Source organism: Hyperoodon ampullatus (assembly GCF_949752795.1).
Source record: "Hyperoodon ampullatus genome assembly, chromosome: 17".
NCBI classification, from domain to species: Eukaryota; Metazoa; Chordata; class Mammalia; order Artiodactyla; family Ziphiidae; genus Hyperoodon; species Hyperoodon ampullatus.
Window position 1 is genome coordinate 450,105 of NC_136930.1, and position 23,240 is coordinate 473,344.

General features: G+C 48.8%; 1 protein-coding gene across 2 annotated transcripts in view; it reads right to left on the bottom strand.

Moving 5' to 3' along the window:
* The window catches only part of PRKDC (protein kinase, DNA-activated, catalytic subunit), a gene marked incomplete at both ends in the record, with an annotated part of 161,579 nt that overhangs the window by 7,879 nt on the left and 130,460 nt on the right, over positions 1-23,240 (bottom strand). For both annotated transcript variants that reach the window (XM_079722235.1, XM_079722234.1), the window contains 9 exons: positions 61-265; positions 3,463-3,606; positions 3,694-3,781; positions 4,728-4,939; positions 7,296-7,456; positions 7,880-8,063; positions 8,673-8,866; positions 10,054-10,228; positions 12,658-12,832. In XM_079722235.1, coding sequence (XP_079578361.1) covers positions 61-265; positions 3,463-3,606; positions 3,694-3,781; positions 4,728-4,939; positions 7,296-7,456; positions 7,880-8,063; positions 8,673-8,866; positions 10,054-10,228; positions 12,658-12,832 — 1,538 coding nt within the window. The remainder of the gene's footprint in view (positions 1-60; positions 266-3,462; positions 3,607-3,693; positions 3,782-4,727; positions 4,940-7,295; positions 7,457-7,879; positions 8,064-8,672; positions 8,867-10,053; positions 10,229-12,657; positions 12,833-23,240) is intronic.

Sequence of the window (23,240 nt, forward strand, 5' to 3'; positions counted from 1 at the left end):
TCCGGCACGATTCTCCTCAAAGCACGCTTCTGCCTCCCCCCGCCCCCGAGGTGGACTCACCAGGAACCTCTAGCTCATCCCTGAGGAATTCGGCCCTGAAGTTGCTCATCCAGGGCGAGTACTCCTTCAGGTTCCCTGGTGCCTTCGAGCCCCTGCTCATCCTCCGGAGCAGCGAGCTGGTGATGCTGCAGAAGTCCTGGAGCTTCATGCCAGGGAGCTTAGAGCCTCCTCTCCCAAAGTGTTTATCAAATTCTTTCCCAAAAGCCTGAAATTAATGATAGTTTACCTTAAATATTAATGTGTAGTTGAACTTCTGAAAAAGTTCTAGGCTCACGAATCTTTATAAACAGGTGCTCAAATTGTACTGTTTTTTTCTGTGCTTTTAATTGATAGTTTCACTCTCCTTGAATGTTTCAACACTCTTAAAGCACAGTAGCCTGCCTTTTGTTTTTGTCTTTGTGCGCCTTTGAGAAGATGGAAAGGATGACAGTCAGCGGTGACTTCTGGGCATAAATTCTTAATAAGGGCTTTAAACACTTGGGAAAATCCTTTAACCTCTGTGTCCGTTGTACAGCTGCTGATCTGCACCATCATGACAACGGGAGTAATTAGGAACAAAGTACAAAATAAAGGACGTAATTCAATGGAAATGAACAGCCCAGGGACTGTCCTGTTGGCACGGTCGTTAAGAATCCGCCTGCCGATGCAGGGGACACAGGTTCAAGCCCTGGTCCGGGAAGATCCCACACGCCGCGGAGCAACTAAGCCCGTGAGCCACAACTACTGAGCCTGCGCGCTAGAGCCAGTGCTCCACAACAAGAGAAGCCACTGCAATGAGAAGCCCGTGCACCACAACGAAGAGTAGCCCCCGCTCGCCACAACTCGAGAAAGCCCGCACGCAGCAACGAAGACCCAAACACAGCCAAAAATAAATAAATAAATTTTTAAAAAATGAACAGCCCAAAGTTCTTCCTCGGAGCAAAGAGAAAAACATAAGAAAAAAACACTCTCCGTTAGTGAGGGTCTTTCAAGCCATTATTTTGGATCAAGAACCAGTATAAACAGCATTTGGGTAAGTTGTATTTCTAGAAGCGATTATTATTAGAAGTTCCCTATCTTGGAATATATCAAATCATTCTTTGTATTAGTTTCTACTCAAATATTTATTTAAATTATAATCCTGATATCAAAATTAAAAAAACAAAAAACAAAACTCCAGAGTACTACTAACGGTGACCTAATAGTTGTCAAGATTCACCTGATCATCTTTAATTAGAAATGTTTTCCCATATGTAGAACCCACCCCACATCATGAGCCTGGTATAAATGAAATATAAGCTCTGTTTTAGACAATCCACTACAGGAAAATTAACATACATAAAACACAGTTCTTCCTTGGTCTATAAATGGACTGAAAGTATAGAAACAATCTGCAATCCTTAGAATGCAGGGAAAGATCAATCCGCATTTCCCAGCATAACCAGCACTAACACTGATCCAAATAGCATGATGCCCCTAAGGGCCCCCTAGAGTGAAACCTGAGGCAGTTCTGTTTTAGTGGATTAATATTTTAATTAACCGACGCAAATTATGTGCTCATTTGGTACGAAGCAGAAAGTTCCGGATGGACTGTCTCACGTACTAGGAAGCAAGCTCCGGACAAACCACGGCTGCAGCTGTGGGGAGGTTTCTGCGGGGCTCAGCCCTGCTGGGCGCTGGGCTGAGCTTGGCCGGGACAAAGCCCGCCAGGCTGCGGTTTCCAGGGCAGGGCCAACAGGCAGGCCCCCACACCCGCCTCCGCAGGAAGCTCACGGCGACCACTCTGCTGCCCTCTCGGTCGGCCCTGGGCCGGCCATGCGCTTAGCACAAGCGGCGTGGCTCGGAACAAGGCCTGACGAGCCCCAGACCCTGTGGCCGATGTCACACGTCAACCCTGCTGAGGCCGCCATCCCTGCTGCCCGCCCGCTGCCTGCCGGGGCTGCTCCTGCGCTGTGACGGCAGAGGCTGGTGCGGCCCCAGCTGGGGACAGGGCAGAGGCAAGCGCCTTCCCACCGACGGTTCCCGCTGTGGCCGCGGGCCCGCCACCCTTCAGTACCTTCTCCGGACATGGGTTTCCCGCCGGGGACCTGCAGTCACTGGGCAGCAGTGCTGTGAGGCCGACCTGATAGGACATGGGGTCGAACACACGTCATAAAATGCAGTACGTGCCGAGGTTTAGGGTTTTATTGTCACTTGAGACACAGCCCGGGACACATTAGGCAGCAGGCAGTCCTGTCTGTTCCCACATTCAGACCATTAACGGAAGCTCCCCGAAGCAGGGACGACTCCCCCAGCCCTCCCTCTGGAGGTCAGAACCGTCCCCCGCCCGCGCATCCAGACAGCGACGCCAGCGGTGGGCTCCGCGGGCAGAGGTGAGTGGAGTCAGCCCTGCCCCCGAGTCTGACTCAGGACGGCGCCCCGGAGTCACAGGAGCGTCGCTCGGCGGATGAGGGACACACAGGCTGTGGAACAACCCCCAGCGCCCAGAGCGGGGGCACTGACACAGGCTGCAGCACGCGTGCCGCCGAGTGAAAGAAGCCGGGCCCCGCGGGGCCTGTCCACGCGGAAGGTCGGCCGGCAGGGCGGGGAGCGGCGGGGCGGGGCTGCTCTGGGGAGCAGCGGGAAAACAGCAAACGCTCGGGCACCGCACACTGTGACTGCGTGGGCGGCAGGGCGTGTGACCTACGTCTCACTGAAGCACTCGGTACACCCGCAAGGGACAAAGACGCTCCTGTGCCCCAGAGACGTGCGACTGGTGAGCACCCGGGCTCCTACACACTCTAAAGCTTCTTGAGGTTTCGTGAACAACTGTCAAAACGAACTCAGCGTGACAAACGCAGGAGAGGTGCACACAGGTGCTTTAGGCAGCGGAGGGTGGAGGCCCACCCCCGTCCCAGGGGGGCGGGGGTGGGGGTGGGAGGGGCCGGGCGGGGGAGCGCGGCGGGCGTTCTCTCCCCTCCAAGTCTGGAGCAACTTTGAAACTAGAACTCACGCTGACGCCACAGTTCTGTGCACACAGCACCTGTCAGGCGGCCCCGTGAACTCTCGGAGCCTCGGACAGAGCTAAGTGCTCACAAAATGGTTACAACCTGCGGCAGATACACACGTTTTCCTGGTCCGATACCCAAATCACTCTGAGAATTAAAAACATTAAACTACACATAACCTTCACATCTAAGAATCTGGCCATGAAGAACAGAATGTAATAGAAACCCTGAGGTTTCATCTGTGCCCCACTTGCCACTGTCTGACCTAAAAATACGCCATCAATATCTAACAGAAAGACACAGATCTAAGGAAAGTTTACAAATTCAACAGACATTTTAAAACCAGAAGTATTAACAAACCCAGCAAATAGAAGCCCCCATCTGCACAACGACTCTGTGATCACCAAGCGGCTGCCGCCCCCGCCCCGCCCCGTACCTCGATAAACCTCCTTCGAAAACTCCCGAGACCCGGAGCCTGTGGGTCTCCCAAGGCTGCGTACATTCTCTCATACATCCTCTCAATGTTCTTCTTATTTACAGGGTTCTTTTCTAGTTCAACCTTGACGTCCTCCGTCCAGTCCTATGCAGAAAAAAAGACACGTCAAGCTGGACTGCAGGCAGGTTGCATTGAGCCCGTGTCTTACGTGCGGGAAGCGGTTAACGCTACCTTAAAGAGCATCTCAGGGCTGGAGAGCTGCTCCAGGGCGTTAATGAAGTCCTGAACCACTCCTTCTCGATCTAACTTAGCTTTAATCCTACAAAAAATTACCAGGTTTAGGTGCTCAAACATCTTCCAAAGATCAAGGCCTATAGTTTTTATGTATATATAATTATATTTAGATATAAAACAATACATAACCAACTACATAGTCTAGGGAAGGAGCAATTTAAAAATTATCTCCAAAACAGATGAAGCACGAAGTGTGTCCTGTATCAAGAGATGAGGTGAAAGCAAATCCTCAACATTTTGGCGCACACGATCTAAAGTTAAAAAGGCCTGCTTCTCAACAAACTTTCAACATTTGTCTTTCCTTTCTTTCTTTCTAAGGAAGCGATCACGCTGCAGCTGCCTCTGCTGAGACACAGGAGGGCACCACAGGGTGGGTGGGTTGCATGGCTGGCCCATCGGCGAGCCGGGACAAGGGCTGTGCCCCCCAGCCTTGTCCCTCGGAAGCAAAACGCTCTAAATAATGAGGCAAATCAGCTCTTGACAGAGAAGGGCAACTACAATGCCATGCATTTACCAAGTATCCTTTCTAAAGTAAAACACTGCTGCCGGCTCTGGCAACTGTCCTCACTCACAAATCAACTGAAGAAGCGAAAAGGACGACACCTGGGCAGTTTACTGACTTAATGAAGAAGCGGGGGCTTCCCCGGAGATTTTAAATTACAGAACAATTTCAAGAACGGATTCCAAAAAGCATCTCATCTAGTCCCTCTCAACCAACAGATTACTAATGGTTAGCATAACCGTCTCATGAATAACATTTTAAGATGAACTGTGATTACAAAAGGAAATAAATTCTACAGCAAATAACACATCAGGGCAGATGCACCCAACAAACAGGCATCTAGGCCTCCTGCCCTCCATGGCAGCTCTAATTCATCCGAGGACACACATAAGTGTCCCTGTGTCTGCTTTGACCACAGACATTTTGATAACCTTTCAGTGTTGGATGGACCTAATTTTTCTTGTGTCACCTGGCCACAAAGTCCTTGTTCTTATGGCCAGCAGAAGTGTCTCTGAAGGAATAGCTTTCACTGCTTATCGTGAACGGGTACACGATGGCCTGCGGGTAGTGGTCGGCGATGTCCGCCACAGTGCGCTGGACGGCGACGCCCTCCTCCTTGTCCAGCAAGGCCACCATGTGGCTGATCCAGCCAATGAACTGCCAGCAAGGAACGGAAGAAATCTGAAACAGAGAGAGCCGGGATTTAGTAACGAGTGAGACATGCAACGTTCTTCTCTTACAGAAGTACTGTGTGTCCAATATCAAAGTACAGCTGTATTTGCTACCGTCAGTATAAAAACAGACAGACGTGTAGACAGAAAGTCTCCTCAGCCCTCTCGGTTCCGACCCACTGGGAACCATCGATACTTCCGGGCCTTTTCAGGGCGTGTGCACGTGGACCCTTTCTTCAGAAGAATGGAATCGGAGACTTGCTGTTGCTGGTTTTTCTTAGATCTACCTCATTCCTTTTAACAGCTGTACCACATTCCGCTTCATTTCACAAGTGCTCTATGATGAACTTTTAGGGTATCTGCAATTTTTGCTATCCAGATACTCCTACAATGCACAACCCTGTATGTTTATCTCTTTGTACTTGTGCTATATACCCACAGGAGAAAATCCTAAATGAGTTCCTAAATTCCTTCTTACTTTTTTTTTTTTGCGGTACGCGGGCCTCTCACTGTTGTGGCCTCTCCCGTTGCGGAGCACAGGCTCCGGACGCGCAGGCTCAGCGGCCATGGCTCACGGGCCCAGCCGCTCCGCGGCATATGGGACCCTCCCGGACCGGGGCACGAACCCGTATCCCCTGGCATCGGCAGGCGGACTCTCAACCACTGCGCCACCAGGGAGGCCCCTCCTTCTTACTTTTAATGTGAACCTTAACAACTGTAAAACACATTGCTAAATTTCCCTCTGAGAAGATTTTTCAAATTTCCGCTTCTAAAAGTGTAGTAGATTGACTACTTTCCAAAATCCTTTTCGACACTGGACGCGATCCATTTTTAAAATCTATTGTCAATCTGACAATCTTTAAAATCTACTTTCAATCTGAGAAGTGAAAGACACCTGATTTTAATTTGCGTGTCTCATCACTAGTGAGGCTGCGCAGTCAGCGTTTACCTGCATCACGTGCTTTAACCGCACGTGCGTCGCCCCTTGCTACGAGTCTGTCTGTTGCGGACAGTGGAGACGCCTGCTCTCCGTCTCCAGTACGTGTTGCAAATATTTTTCTCCCGGGTTTTTTTTTTTTAACTTTTTTTTTTTTTTTTTTTTTTTTTGCAGTACGTGGGCCTCTCACTGCTGTGGCCTCTCCCGTTGCGGAGCACAGGCTCTAGACGCACAGGCTCAGCGGCCATGGCTCACGGGCCCAGCCGCTCTGCGGCATGTGGGATCTTCCCGGACCGGGGCACGAACCCGTGTCCCCTGCATCGGCAGGCGGACTCTCAACCGCTGCGCCATCAGGGAAGCCCTTTTTTAACTTTGTATATGGCATTTTTTTAATGATAGAAGCGTCAAATTATTTTCCTCTATAGCTCCTGGTTTTTGTCTCTTAACTTCAAGACCATTTTCAAATTTTGCTCAGGTTTTCCTCTAATGCTTTTCCAGGTGTTCATTTCAAGATAAACTCTGCTGCGCTTGGAATGCTGGTATAAAGTCAGGAAGGACGGGAGGCTTGGGGGCCCTCAGTGCAAGGCCAAGCTGCCCATCTCAAGGGTCATGACAACATCGACCCACCACTCCGTTCGTTTCCACACAAACTCAAAATGCTATTTTTATTATAAACAAGTATGATTTTGGGGAAAAAAAGAACCATAACTTACTGAAATATTTCTTTACTTATCTTTGAGGAAAATGCATGTGTACTGCTTTTCATACTGCATTTACTTTAATCTCCTGCGTAGGACCTACTGACCTACTGAAAACCCTCACCCAAGCGCACAGAGAACTGACTGCGGGCTCGGCGACCAGCACTGTCTACAGACGTGCTGTGCACCCTTTCTGAACTATTACGTCATCAGCTCAAAGCTTGGCCCTGTCTTCCAGTTAAACATCCACAGAAGTCGCTAAGGAGCCTTTCTGATAACGCTCCCCTTTTTCCCCGACGCGGCCCCAGCGGAGAGGCCAGCACGGGGTGAGAGCAGGCAAGCGGCACGTGCGGCAGGAGCCCTGGGGGTTCCCGAGCCGTGGAGCGTGGGGCGATGGCACCTGAAACGCCCCCCTTTCTCGCTGCTCAACAGTTACCTGAGCATAAGGCCCCCGGACGTGCAGACGCAGCTCAGCCCTGAGGGGCAGCCAGCTCCGGGGTGGAGGACTCACCTCCTCCCGTCTCGGTCCTTGTTCAGACGCGGACTTCGTGTCACCACCACCCACAGAGGAAAGTGGGTGCGTGGGAACACTCCCTTACATGGTTTTAAATGACATATGTTGTTGGGATGGAGCAAAACTCGGTGGTTAGGAAAAGCCATTAACACACGCACCCCACACAACACATCCGTTAGTTCGGTCAAGTCCCCTTTGCCAGAAGGAAGACACTGACCTCTCTGGTCATCAGGCTCAGGGTCTCCTCTGGATACTGCTCGACAATCTGGAGGAGTCTGGGGAACTTCAGCCTGGCCTCGCTGGAGTGTAACTTCAGAGCTTTCAGCATTTTGTCCACCACGAGGGCTGGATACGTGTGCAGTTCTGCAGCGTCCAGGACTACCGGGGACAGGAGAGGAGAGATGTGGTCACTACCCACACACAGACACGAGAGGTAGGCCCAGCGCTGGCTGCTCTCCCCGGGCTTCCTGTCTAACAGCTACTGCAGCTCAGCAGACGGTCTCGGACCGCGGGTAAGAGCTCCTCTCTGACGCTGACCTCTGCTACCGGGTGAAGCAGTTTGCTTCCTGGGCTGGAACACGAGGAGTGGCCGCAGGAGCCGGTCAGACACGCGTCAGGGAAGCAGACAGAGGGAGGGACGGAGACGCCCAACTCCGGTCCCACACCGGCCGTGGGGCGTGGCCGTGTCACGGCCTCTTAAACGGACAAGCCATCTCTTAGAACACATGCCACTGAAAAACACACAGGAGAGCACAGGACCTGCAAGGCCCTACATCTCCGGCGGGCACGCGCGGGGCTCACCGGGGGGGCCCTCCTCCTGCTTGCGGAGCCGCTGGTCACAAAACTCCACCAGCGCCAGGTAAGCCGCCACCAGCCCGCACTCAGGCTCCTGGCCCCGCGCCGAGCGCCCGGCCTCCTCCTGTGCTGCTGTCCGCACGGCCTCGGAAAGGTGGTGGAACGCCCTCTGGTACAGGCCTGCCGCAACCTGGAACGCAGAGACCCCGGCAGGCTGTGAGCGGGACCAAGCTTCCTGAAGACCCTGCCCCCCCGGGACCCGTCAGCCACCGGTAAACAGAAAGCCGCTCGAGGGCAGAGCCAGGTCTGCCTGGACTGGGAAAGAGACGCCAGCCCCACGCCATCTTGGCGCCTGAACACCAGCACGGGGCAGGGCTCAGGAAGGGCTGCAGGCTGGGGACACGAGTGACGTGGGGACTCACGGATGCACAGAACCACCCGAGAAGCGCCAGCAAAGCGGGTGCTACACAAAAGAGCAGAAAAGCTGATTATTCCCACAAGCTAGCGGGGCGTCTGAATGGCGACCGGTGGTGAGATTCCACTAACAAAATTCATGGGAGAACCGTCCACATCAAGCCAACACAGACTTCTCATTATTAACACTAAAAGAAGGGTGTCTTTCAAATAAACAGGAAACACAGGGAGTAGGTCATTTTTCCAATAAGAAACCCGACTGCGTGTAATTGTCAAATGTGTCTTGAAAACAGAAAGCGAGACTTGTCATTTCTTTCGTGTAGCAGAGGCTGCGCAGTCGAGACAAACACACAACACGGAGAGCTCAGGCTCCCAGCATCACTACCTTCTCTGCATCCTCTGAACTGGATCCCGAGAGCTCCACGACGCTCCTGGCCTTGCTCTCCTCAATCCCAGCAAGGCAGGTGGGCTCACTGCTGAGAGCGTCGGCCATGATCCTGTACGTTGTGCCCACGAGAATGTTATGGTCACGGGAAGCCACAACGTTTCTGCTCAAGTAGCTTGATGTGTTCTCACCTGCTGGGTTACACACACGCACACACACAATTTTTTGAGAACTGAGTGAGTGATGTAAGTTACAAAGAAGATATTCATAGTGTTCAAAGGTTGTTTTCTATTAAGAAACTAAAAGAAATCTTGAAGGTATAAGAAACTGACTCCAAACGCTGGTTCCAGAATCTCTTGAACTCACATTAATGCAAAATGTTCTTTGTCCCCAGCGACCACAGTCTACCGAGGCTCGACAATTAGAACCACATAAACTTTCATCGAAGCACTGCCCTTCTGCATTCTGTCCAAGCACTTCTCTGTGTTAACAGAGAACAGAAAGGGCGCTTCCTAATGCATTCGTGCATGTACATCAGGAACCCAGATTTCTAAACTGATGCTGTGACCTTCAGCTGATAAAGCAACAGAGACCACCGCAGCCCAAGGTCTAGTACTGTGTCCGGCCGTGTGGCTCTGGGCAAGCCTACAGCACACAGAGGTCGAGAAGAGAAAGGGCCGCCACCCAGCAAGTCCTGCACCCACACCACCTGCTCCTCCAGGAGACGCTCACTTCACAGGGCTGGGACCGACGGCAGCCGGTTATTATCACGAGGACCGAGCGCCACCTGCAGAGCAGCCAACTCCTCCCCCTCGCTCCCCAGAAAAGCCTCTCAAAACAGCCGAGTGCTCATGGCATCGTCCTCCAATCCTGGGATCAACGTGGAAAGTGCTTCCCCATCCTGCTCAAGAGTCGGGCTCGGGACCAGCGGGAGGCCGCAGGAAAGCCCTGCCGTGCACCTGGGACGCGCACACGAGACCCGGGACCCACACACGGGGTTCCCCCTCCGCCTTATGGGCCACATCATCACAGACAGAAGAACTGAAGAGGAAAAAGGCTCTCATGGTTAATTTTTTCAGGCATTTCTTGTACGTAAACATAAAGTTTTCAAAATAATTAAACTGTGACACCCAAAATTTGGCTAAGTCTTAAAGAAAACATTTTAAAATTTCAGCTTTAGTTTACAGCTGAAGCAATAAAAGCTCCAGAAGTCATACTCGGTAGTATCAGCAGGACACACAGTACCTGGGCTCCACATGTTTAATAACTATTTAATAAAAGTTTTACAAACTTAACTCCCAACTGTCAGGTAAAGCAGCACAAAGGATACTGCGAGAAGACACACAGCCACAACACACACTGTGGGAGAAGAGCCTCGTACCCAGCAGGGGCACCGTCCTCAGCGCCGTGCAGAGCCGCTCGGGCGGGCGCTGGGCCCGGGCCCGGCCGTGGCTGAGCCGGCAGTAGCTGTGCACCCACTTCACGAGCCAGTCCTCCCGTGCTTTTGACTCTCTGTGCAGCTCCTTCAGCAGTTTCAAGGCAAGCGAGAAATTATTCTACACGGCAGAAGGGAGAAAGCAGAAAGATGACACAGGAGGATAATGAGAAGTCAAGGCGCTGTACAAGAGGAGCTTCTCACTGGCCTGCAGTGACCCATCACCTTAGCTTCATCGTGGGGACAGACACAGAGTCCAGAGTCTCCGGGACACTCACGCAGCGGGGCGCCCACGGCTGCCGTCTGATTCCGGGACTCCGTCGTCCGCCAAGAAACCCTCCATCCACAGGCATTTGCTCCGCTCCCCCAGCCCCCAGCGACCACAACCTTCTGCCCCGGGTCTGCCTATTCTGGACACTTCCTATCCAGGGAGTCAGAAGATGTGTTCTGACTTTGTGTCTGGTGGTGTGTATCAGAACTTCACTCCTTGCTGTGGCTGAGTAACATGCTACTGCATGCATAAACCACAGTTTATTGATCTATTTATCTACTGATGAACTTTCGGGTTGTTGCCACCTTTTGGCTATTTTGAATAATGCTCTTTTTTCTAATTTCAATGAACATAAAGAATCTGTATACGGATTTCTGTGTGGACGTTAAGTTTTCATTTTTCTTGGGTATATACCGAGGAGGGGAACTGCTGGGTCAAATGGTAACCCTCTGGCTTTCGGAGGAGCTGCCAGACTGATCTCCGCGGTGGTGCACCGCTCACCTCCCTGCACAGAGGGCCGTCCCTCTACCCCAGCCGTCCTGGGGGTGCAGCAGGACCGCGCTGTGGTCTGACCTACATCCTCCTGAGGACTTGTGGTGCTGGCTGTCTTTTCTTTCCTTCTTCCTCTCTTTCTCTCTCTCTCTCTCTCCCTCTCTTTCTTTCCTTCTTTCGCCATGCCACACGGCTTGCGGGATCTTAGTTCCCCAACCAGGGATCGAACCCGTGCTCCCTGCAGTGGAAGTGCAGAGTCCTAACCACTGTACCGCCAGGGAAGTCCCCTGAGTGTCTTTTCATGTGCATACTGGCCACTTGTGTATCTTCTTGTGAGAAATGTCTATTCAGACCCTTTGCCTCTTTTCTCACTGGGTTGTTTGACTTTCTGTTGTTCGGTTGTATAGAGTTATTTATGTATTCTGGATAAGCGGACCCTTACCAGATACATGGTTTCCAAATATTTTCTCCCATCATATGGGTTGTCTCTTCACTTTCTTGAGTGTGCCATTTGAGGCACAGAAGTTTTTAGTTTTAATATAGTTTCTCTGTTTTTTATTTAGTTGGTTGTTTGGGGATGTCTTTTACATCTAATTCTCTGCTGAGCTTCAAGGACACTGACATCAGTCCTGTGCGTCCTTGTTACGACCCTTCCAACCACTCAGGCCAAAGGTCCAGTCACCCTCGTCATTCCTGCAGTCTCTGGCCTTATTACATTTGCGTATAAGAGTGTACAGTTCACACAGTTCTCATCCCCACCAGCACGTCCAAGACCTTCGATGACCTCCTAGTCTCCAGGCCACATGCTCCACAATCCACCTCAAACCAGCATCACGAGACAAGCCGTCCGCCCACAGCGGCCTCCACAGTTCCCAGTTTCTCCCCTTGGGATTCTGCTTAAACATATCTCCGTACCTTCCTCTCCTACCACCCCCAAACGCCCCCCCCTCCATGGAGCCCTGCTGCCCTGCACCCAGCAGCGGGGAGCACCCACTGCACCCCCCCATGCTTCCCTCACTTCCTGCTGAGAGGCCACATGCACCGCCTTGGCCCCGGGCCCCGGCCACTCCCTGCTGCACCCGGAGCTGAGGGGATGGAGGGAGAAATGGCCAGCTCCTCCAGGACTGAATGCAGGGAACTGACAGAGTTGTTACTTCCTTCATTCACTTAGGCTGCTGTTATTGGAAATATAAAAATTCCTGATACAAGACACATCTCAAAGAAAAACCTATAAATGAGCCTTTAAACCCACAAAACAGAAATATTAATTATTTGTACTAGAATAATATTCTTTGCTTTATAATAGCAATCAGTATAGGGTCATTAAAACAGCAAGCTCCCCTAGTATATCTAAATATGGTTTAATTACATGAAAAATATAATTTAATACAGTTGAAATGCTTATATGCGACTTTTAAGCAAACCGCACTTGTATCAAGAAAGGATCTTATTATCAAATGATAGATTTCCACAAACTAAACCTAAATATAATTTGTTACTACCTGGCAAGCATTCATTTTGTTAAACAAGAGAAAACCTGTATTAGATTTATTTTCTTTATAAGTAAAGCAGAGAATAATCATTTTGAAATGATTAAGAAGTGTATAATAAACTTTAGAGGCTTTCTGGAAATTTTTAAGTAAGTATTTCTTCAAGTGTACTTCCTCATAGAGAAAAAAAAACAAAAAACAACTAACTACTCAATTATCCCTAAGCTTCAGATTTTAAAGAAAAGCTAAGTTTAAAGAACGCCAGTTTTGGACCGTCTGTGACCCGGGCGAGCCCACCTGCTTCCGTGCGCTCTCCACCATCTGCAGCCTCATGGAGAACTTGCAGCTCACGATCAGAGACCGAGCATCTTCCTCCAGAGCCTGCACGCCCATCCCGTCCGCATCCTCACTCACACCACCATCGTCCGGAAGGAGAGCGAGCTTCTCCTCTATTTTGCTGAGAAAGAAACATCTACATGAAACAAAGAAAAGTAAGAATTAATGCCGGACTCATAAAAGAAATCTCTGACATTCAGGAAGCTGCTGGATAGCATTCAGACAGAAATTCTGCAGTTGTTAAAATTTTGCTCATTTTTTAGACTATAAATGTACACTCTCAGAACTGGACTTAACCCCCATTTTAATTAACCAGCTCTTGGAAGACCACTGAGGCTATTTCAACACAGTTTTCCAGACAGCATCTACTGCTTCCACCTCCACAAAGTAAAGTATTAACACTCACAACCTGCTCTCTTAACAAATGGACAGCACACCCTTGTGTTGAGTCAAAACCACTTTTCTCCTTTTATCTCCACATCTAAGGTCTGCATCACATACGTGGACAGTGTCAAGCAGCAGACAGGCTACCACCACTGAGAACAATGGCTGTGTCACATGTACGGCCAGAAGCTTATTCTCATCTGTATCGTGATTTACATATTTGACTTGGTTCCCATGATTTTAGTTTCATTACTTTCATTGTCAGTAACACGGACAAAGGACCTGAACATACAAAATTCACCCCAATTAATAATCAGCTAACTTTCTGTGCATCTTCAGACTAATTTCAGTTTTCTTAGAAACACTGTGGCCAGATGAACTAGCAAGTCTCACATCCCTTGCTTATTTTTTTCAGTTTTTCCCAACATGCGGCCTCTCCAGCCACGGATCTGCTCCTGTGCTCCTGACCCCATGACCACCACGCAAGTGCCCCCTTCCCAAGAGCTAAACAAGTGAAGGTGGTGGACCCTGGGTGCTGGGTAAACACCTGGAGAAGCAACGCGTGAACAGGAATGTCACCCTGCAGCGTGAATGAGGGCCTGGGCTCCCAGAAAGGGGGGCAGCAGGTGAGGAGGACACGCCATCACCAGCGAGAAGAGTACATTCCACTCCACACGGCAGAGTAGCCAGGAAGTCCCAGAGGGAGGGCACCGGTGAAACAAACGTGGTACCCGGCATGCTCTTGTGTCAGCCCTCGGAGGAAGGAGCCCAGAAAGAGCCATCCTGGTAGAAGTGACAGAGCCCTGGCTCTGGTGAGGCCGCAGGAGGCGCCACAGCTGCCCTTCCGCTAGCAACAGGGTAGCGTGCAATCACAACCACCCCGGGGTCTGAGGGTAAATAAGAGACGGCCACCTTCAAGGATGCGGAAACCAGGAAAAGGTCCTGCCACTGCGGTGAGTGTCCTGCTTTTCTCTGTCTTCTCCCAGTTCTGCCACAAGGACAACCATGACGTGGAGCGTGGCAGCCTGAGTATGAAGACTCTGAAAGAAGCAAGCCCTGTTGTATTGTGCCTGGAGGAACCAAAGGCTGCAGAGGGAACCCTGCAGGGGACAGACCGGAGAAGGGAGCTCCGAACAGGAAGCCGCGTGGGCCGTGGCTACCCCACGACGGGTGCGTGTGCAGGACTGAACTGACACCTGAGCCAGCAGAAAGCGAGAGCCCAGGTGCAAGTCTCAGGGGCCGGCTGCTGCAGGGTCAGAACAGCCCACGGCCCCTGGGAGCTGTAAAGGAGCTCAGTCTGCACACTTTCTAGGACACAAGCCAAAATTCACTGAAATCCAAAGAACCAAGAAAATGTGCCTGTTTTCAGTGAAAAGAACAGTAAGCAGATGTCGACTCTGAGATGACCAATAGGTTGGCAAAGGTCATACAAGGACCTTTAAACAGCTATTTTAACCATCTCTAAGAGGTTAAGAAAAATACACATGGAATAAACGAAAAAGTAGGTATCTCAGCAGAGAGGGAGTGTAAAAAGAGCCAAATAGAAATTTTACTGAAAAGTACCCAAAATAAAACATTCACTAGACAGACTTAAAAGAGGAAACAACAGTGAGTTTGAAGACAGATCAGTAGAAATGATCTAATCTGAAGAATAAAGAGAACAAAAACTGAGTAAAAGTGAACCTGTGGGACAATGTCAAAAGGTCTAATATATGTGTAATTGGCATCCCACAAACAGAGAAAAATTGGGGCAAAAAAAATACTTGAAAAAACAATAACAGAAAATTGCCCAAATTTGGTGACATATATGTACAGATTCAAGAAGCCTGATGAAGCTCAAACTGGATAAATTCAAAGAAAACCATACACAGACACATCATAATTAAACTGCTGATAAACAACAATAAAAAAAAAACAATCTTGACACCAGCCCCCAAATATGACATATTACATATTGGGGAACAACCATTTGGACAAGCATGACCTTCCCTTCAGAAACAGAGGACAAATGATCCCCCAGTACTCTATACCCCGAGAAAATATTCTTCAGGAATGAAGTGAAATAAAGACACCTCAGACAAAGGAAAAGCAAGAGAATTCATCACAGGCAGACCTGAATTCCAAGAACTGCTAAAGGAAAATCTTCAGCTGAAGGGAAATATTAGAGGAAAACTTGGATCTTTAAAAACAAATGATGAGCATCAAAAATGGTGAGTGTAGAGACCCCTGGCAGTCCAGTGGTTAAGACTCTGCCCTTCCACTGCAGGGGGCACGGGTTCAATCCTGGTCGGGGAACTAAGATCCCACATGCCATGAAGCATGGCCCCACCACAAAAAAAAAAAAGGAAAGGAAAGGAAAGGAAAGGAAAAAAGAGAGAGAGAGAAAAAAAAAAGAAAGAAAAGAAATGGTGAGTATAAAAGACTGTTCCTTGTAAGTTCTGAATCATGTTAGACTATTTAAAGCAAAAATATATTATCTGTTAATATTTTCACTGTTACTTCATATATATACATATACATATATATATATATATATATGAAGTACACACGTCAGTATGTCTTTACTGCAACATAAGCTAAAGTGCACATTTCATCAGGAAGACACAGTAATTATCAACATGTATGTACCTAATAACTGGTTATTAGGCAAAACAGACAATTCCACAATCACAGTAGGAGGTTTTGAAATCCCAATCTCAGCAGCAGATGGAACTAAACAAAAAAATCACTAAAGACATGGAAGATCTGAAAAACACAATTGACCACCTCGATCTAAATGAAAGTTATAAACATTATGCCCAAGAACTGCAGAATACACAGGATTTTCAAGTGCGCATGGTATATTTACTAAAGTAGACCATATGCTTGGTCATAAAACAAGTCTCAATAAATTTAAAAAGGCTGAAACCATACAGTGTGTGTTTATAACCACAAGGAGTTAATCCAGAAATCAATAAATAAGAGACACAGAAACTCACTTCTAACTATTTCATGGATCAAAAACCGTGTGCCACAACTACTCAGCCTGCGCTCTAGAGCCCGTGAGCCACATCTACTGAAGCCCGCGAGCCACATCTACTGAAGCCCGCGCACCTCGAGCCTGTGCTCCACCACAACGAGAGAAGCCACTGCAATGAGAAGCCCGCACACCGCAACAAAGAGTAGCCCCCGCTCGCCACAACTAGAGAAAGCCCTTGTGCAGCAACGAAGACCCAACACAGCCAAAAATAAACAAATTTTTTTAAAAAAGCAACATAGTACATCATGAACACAGCAAAGACAAGTGATGTCACCACACCACAAACAGCAAAGATGAGTGACATCATCCAGATCGTGACACAGGTCGTTCTCGACCTCGGTCCCCCTCACAGGAAAACCAACCAACAACATTCAAGGACAAGACAGCACTGGGAAAATCCCACAACATGGGATTGAGGTGAAAACAGCCCCACACCCTGGGGACTGGGAGGGACCCCACTTGAAGGGTGCGAGAAGCAGCCGCACGGGGACTGCAGCCAGGGCCCCCGAGCCTATGGTTTCTCCAGTGGGAAGAGGAAAGCCCAGGGCTGTGGGTCTCACCTCCCAGGTATCGCGTGGCTCAGGGTATGACAGAAGATGGGGTGGGGCTTACAGCTACCAGGGCTGGGATCCTGCCAGGCAGTCCCAGCAGAGCCCGAGCAGAAATACTAACCAGTGGCTTCGCGTGCCTGAGCCGACACGGTGGCCCAGTGTGACCAGGGAGCTGGGAAGGGCGCGTGTCTGCCCGATTCAGGACCCAAACAACGAGCCTTGCTGACCTGGAGCGTGTTCTGCCCTCTGCCTGGGCAGGGAGCTAATTCACAGCCCCACCCACCTGACTGGGAAACCCAGCCGGAGCTCGGGGTACCTGCGTAGCCCACCCGGGGACCCTGCTCACAGCAGCACAGGATCAGAGCACCTGCCGGTGGACAGAGCCAGGACGCTGGCCCAGCAGGCCAGGGAGCTGGGCTCACGGTTCTGCTCCATTTGGTTCCCAAACAAGAGTCTGGCCAGCCGGGGGCGTGCGTGGTGGCCCCTCGCGCACAGGCAGGGAAACCAACCTGCCGAAGAACCTTCAGCTCACCTAGCCGGGGAACCTCACCAGAGCACGTGGGGAAATCCCACAGCCCAGTGCACAGTGGTGCTGGAGCCTCTCCCTTCCCGTCTGCAGAGTCAAACCGGTGGCCTGCCTAGCCAGGGAATTAGCTGTGCGGTCCCGCCTGATCTGGGCCCCCGAACGATGAGTTATGCTGGCCCTGGGGCCAGCTTGGCTGCCTCCCCCAACCCCCCGGGGCAGTACCCCACCTACTGCTGAGCATGGCACCCAGTCCCGACCACCTAGGAAGCCTGACCAGAGAATGCAGGCAACACAGAGCCATGCTACAGCTGCGTTGGGGCAGGACCCCAGTCCTACCCAACTGTCTGGGCCAGTGGCACCCCGACCCCCAACCTCAGAGCTCAGGCAGCAGCCTCACCCCAAATATACAACAGCAGGTCCCACCTGCCCAGGGAAGCTACCAGCTGACACGTCCAGAGCCCCAGGCTGAGCTGACTGGTGAAGGACTATCTCTGCAAAGTCTGAACAAGACCATTTACTCAGATGCGTAGATACCAACATAGTGAACCAAGGATCACGAAAAATCAGCTAACTATGATGCCACCAAAGGAAACTAATAAAGCTCCATACCTGACCCTAAAGAAATGGAGATCTGTGAACTGTCGGACAAGAATTCAGAATAATCCACTTAAAGAAGTTAGTGAACTACAAGAAAGCACAGACAACTAAGTGAAATTAAGAAAACAATACATGAACAAAATGAGAAGTTTAACAAAAAGACAAAAACCATCAAAAAACAAAAACAGGAATCCTGGAACTGAAGAATTCAACAGAGAGCTTCAAAAGCAGATTCGACCATGGGGCAGATTCAATTAAATTATCCAGTCAGGGGAGCAAAAGAAAACAGAATGGAAGATCGGGGAAGATGGCGGAAGAGTAAGACGCGAAGACACGGAGATCACCTTCCTCCCCACAGATACACCAGAAATTCATCTACACGTGGAACAACTCCTACAGAACACCTACTGAACGCTGGCAGAAGACCTCAGACCCCCCAAAAGGCAAGAAACTCCCCACATACCCAAAAGAAAAAAGAATAAACAGAGACAAAAGGATAGGGCCGGGACCTGCACCAGGGGGAGGGAGCCGTGAAGGAGAAACGGTTTCCACACACTAGGAGCCCCTTCGCGGGCGGAGACTGCGGGTGGCGGAGAGGGAAAGCTTCGGAGCCGCGGAGGAGACCGCAGCCACAGGGGTACGGAGGGCAAAGCAGAGAGATTCCCGCACAGAGGAGCGGTGCCGACCGCCACTCACCAGCCCGAGAGGCTCGTCTCCTCACCCGCCGGGGCGGGCGGGGCTGGGAGCTGAGGCTCGGGCTTCAGTCAGAGCGCTGGCGGCGTGAACACAGCCTGAAGGGAGTTAGTGCGCCACGGCTGGCCGGGAGGGAGTCCGGGGAAAAGTCTGGAGCTGCCGAAGAGGCAAGAGGCTTTTCCTTCCCTCTTTGTTTCCTGGTGCGTGAGGAGAGGGGATTCGGAGCGCTGCTGAAAGGAGGCTCCAGAGACGGGCGCGAGGCGCGGCTGAAAGCGCGGACCCCAGAGACGGGCGTGGGACGCTGGGGCTGCTGCTGCCGCTGCCGCCACCGCCACCAAGAAGCCCGTGTGCGAGCGCAGGTCACTCTCCACACCTCCCCTCCCGGGAGCCTGTGCTGCCCGCCGCTGCCACGGTCCCGGGCTCCACAGACAACACCCCCGGGAGAACGCACGGGCGCGCCTCATGCTGACGCAACGTCACGCCGGCCTCCGCCGACGCACGCTCGCCCCGCCTCCGTGCCCCTCCCTCCCCCGCGGCCTGAGGGAGCCAGAGCCCCCGCATCAGCGGCTCCTTTAACCCCGTCCTGTCTGAGCGAAGAGCAGACGTCCTCCGGCGACCTACACGCAGAGGCGGGGCCGAATCCAAAGCTGAGCCCCGGGAGCTGTGCGAACGAAGAAGAGAAAGGGGAATCTCTCCCAGCAGCCTCAGAAGCAGCGGATTAAAGCTCCGCAATCAACTTGATGTACCCTGCGTCTGTGGAATACCTGAAGAGACAACGAATCATCCCAAATTGAGGAGGTGGACTTTGAGAGCAAGATTTATGATTTTTCCCCCTTGTTCTCTTTTTGTCAATGTGTATGTGTATGCTTCCGTGTGAGATTTTCTCTGTATAGCTTTGCTTCCACCATTTGTCCCAGGGATCTATCCGTCAGTTTTTTGTTTTTTAATAATTACTTTTCTATTTTATTAACGCTACTATATTTTATCATACTTTATTCTACTTTACTTTATCTTCTCTCTTTTTTCCTACCTTCCCTTCCTCCCTCCCCCCTTTCTCTTTCTTTCTTTCTTTCCTTCCTTCCTCCCTTTCTTCCTTTCTCTTTCTTTTTCTTACCTTCCTCCCTCCCTCCTTTCTTTCTTCCTTCCTTCCTTCCTTTCCTTCTTTCTTTCTCTCTTTCTTCTACTAATTCTTTCTTTCTACTTTTTCTCCCTTTTATTCTGAGCCGGGTAGATGAAAGGCTCTTGGTGCTGCAGCCAGGAGTCAGTGCTGTGCCTCTGAGGTGGGAGAGCCAACTTCAGGACACTGGTCCACAAGAGACCTCCCAGCTCCACGTAATATCAAACGGCGAAAATCTCCCAGAGATCTCCATCTCAACACCAACACCCAGCTTATCTCAATGACCAGCAAGCTACAGTGCTGGACTCCCTATGCCAAACAACTAGCAAGGCAGGAACACAACCCCACCCATTAGCAGAGAGGCTGCCTAAAAACATAATAAGGCCACAGGCACCCCAAAACACACCACCAGACTTGGACCTGTCCACCAGAAAGACAAGATCGAGCCTCAACCACCAGAACACAGGCACTAGTCCCCCCCACCAGGAAGCCTACACAACCTACTGAAACAATCTTAGCCACTGGGGACAGACACCAAAAACAACGGGAACTACGAATCTGCAGCCTGCAAAAAGGAGACCCCAAACACAGTAAGATAAGCAAAATGAGAAGACAGAAAAACACACAGCAGGTGAAGGAGCAAGATAAAAACCTACCAGACCTAACAAATGAAGAGGTAATAGGCAGTCTACCTGAAAAAGAATTCAGAATAATGATAGTAAAGATGATCCAAGATTCTATTTCCAAGATCCAAAATCTTGGAAATAGAATAGACAAAATGCAAGAAACAGTTAACAAGGACCTAGAAGAACTAAACATGAATCAAGCATCGATTAAAAACACAATAAATGAAATGAAAAATACTCTAGATGGGATCAATAGCAGAATAACTGAGGCAGAAGAACGGATAAGTGAGGTGGAAGATAAAATAGTGGAAATAACTGATGCAGAGCAAAATAAAGAAAAAAGAATGAAAAGAACAGAGGACAGTCTCAGAGACCTCTGGGACAACATTAAACACACCAACATTCGAATTATAGGGGTTCCAGAAGAAAAAGAGAAAAAGAAAGGGACTGAGAAAATATTTGAAGAGATTATAGTTGAAAACTTCCCTAATATGGGAAAGGAAATAGTTAATCAAGTCCAGGAGGCACAGAGAGTCCCATACAGAATAAATCCAAGGAGAAATACGCCAAGACACATATTAATCAAACTGTCAAAAATTAAACACAAAGAAATCATATTAAAAGCAGCAAGGGAAAAAAAACAAATAACACACAAGGGAATCCCCATCAGGTTAACAGCTGATCTCTCAGCAGAAACTCTACAAGCCAGAAGGGAGTGGCAGGACATAATTAAAGTGATGAAGGAGAGAAACCTGCAACCAAGATTACTCTACCCAGCAAGGATCTCATTCAGATTTGATGGAGAAATTAAAACCTTTACAGACAAGCAAAAGCTGAGAGAGTTCAGCACCACCAAACCAGCTTTACAACAAATGCTAAAGGAACTTCTCTAGACAAGAAACACAACAGAAGGAAAAGACCTACAATAACGAACCCAAAGCAATTAAGGAAATGGGAATAGGAACATACATATCAATAATTACCTTAAATGTAAATGGACTAAATGCTCCCACCAAAAGACACAGACTGGCTGAATGGATACAAAAACAAGACCCATATATATGCTGTCTACAAGAGACCCACTTCAGACCTAGAGACACATACAGACTGAAAGTAAGGGGATGGAAAAAGATATTCCATTCAAATGGAAACCAAAAGAAAGCTGGAGTAGCAATTCTCATATCAGACAAAATAGACTTTAAAATAAAGACTATTAGAAGAGACAAAGAAGGACACTACATAATGATCAAGGGATCGATCCAAGAAGAAGATATAACAATTGTAAATATTTATGCACCCAACATAGGAGCACCTCAATACATAAGGCAAATACTAACAGCCATAAAAGGGGAAATCGACAGTAACACATTCATAGTAGGGGACTTTAACACCCCACTTTCACCAATGGACAGATCATCCAAAATGAAAATAAATAAGGAAACACAAGCTTTAAATGATACATTAAACAAGATGGACTTAATTGATATTTATATGACATTCCATCCAAAAACAACAGAATACACATTTTTCTCAAGTGCTCATGGAACATTCTCCAGGATAGATCATATCTTGGGTCACAAATCAAGCCTTGGTAAATTTAAGAAAATTGAAATTGTATCAAGTATCTTTTCCGACCACAATGCTATGAGACTACAATTACAGGAAAAGATCTGTAAAAAATACAAACACATGGAGGCTAAACAATACACTACTCAATAACGAAGTGATCACTGAAGAAATCAAAGAGGAAATCAAAAAATACCTAGAAACAAATGACAGTGGAGACACGACGACCCAAAACCTATGGGACGCAGCAAAAGCAGTTCTAAGGGGGAAGTTTATAGCAATACAATCCCACCTTAAGAAACAGGAAACATCTCGAGTAAACAACCTGACCCTGCACCTAAAGCAATTAGAGAAAGAAGAACAAAAAACCCCCAAAGTTAGCAGAAGGAAAGAAATCATAAAGATCAGATCAGAAATAAATGAAAAAGAAATGAAGGAAACGATAGCAAAGATCAATAAAACTAAAAGCTGGTTCTTTGAGAAGATAAACAAAATTGATAAACCATTAGCCAGACTCATCAAGAAAAAAAGGGAGAAGACTCAAATCAATAGAATTAGAAATGAAAAAGGAGAAGTAACAACTGACACTGCAGAAATACAAAAGATCATGAGAGATTACTACAAGCAACTCTATGCCAATAAAATGGACAACCTGGAAGAAATGGACAAATTCTTAGAAATGCACAACCTGCCAGGACTGAACCAGGAAGAAATAGAAAATATGAATAGACCAATCACAAGCACTGAAATTGAAACTGTGATTAAAAATCTTCCATCAAACAAAAGCCCAGGACCAGATGGCTTCACAGGCGAATTCTATCAAGCATTTAGAGAAGAGCTAACACCCATTCTTCTCAAACTCTTCCAAACAATTTCAGAGGAAGGAACACTCCCAAACTCATTCTACGAGGCCACCATCAATCACCTTGACACCAAAACCAGGCAAGGATGTCACAAAGAAAGAAAACTACAGGCCAATATCACTGATGAACATAGATGCAAAAATCCTCAACAAAATACTAGCAAACAGAATCCAACAGCACATTAAAAGGATCATACACCATGATCAAGTGGGGTTTATTCCAGGAATGCAAGGATTCTTCAATATACACAAATCAATCAACGTGATACACCATATTAACAAACTGAAGGAGAAAAACCGTATGATCATCTCAATCGATGCAGAGAAAGCTTTCGACAAAATTCAGCACCCATTTATGATAAAAACCCTGCAGAAAGTAGGCATAGAGGGAACTTTCCTCAACATAATAAAGGCCATATATGACAAACCCACAGCCAACATCGTCCTCAGTGGTGAAAAACTGAAACCATTTCAACTACGATCAGGAACAAGACAAGGCTGCCCACTCTCACCACTCTTATTCAACCTAGTTTTGGAAGTTTTAGCCACAGCAATCAGAGAAGAAAAGGAAATAAAAGAAATCCAAATTGGAAAAGAAGAAGT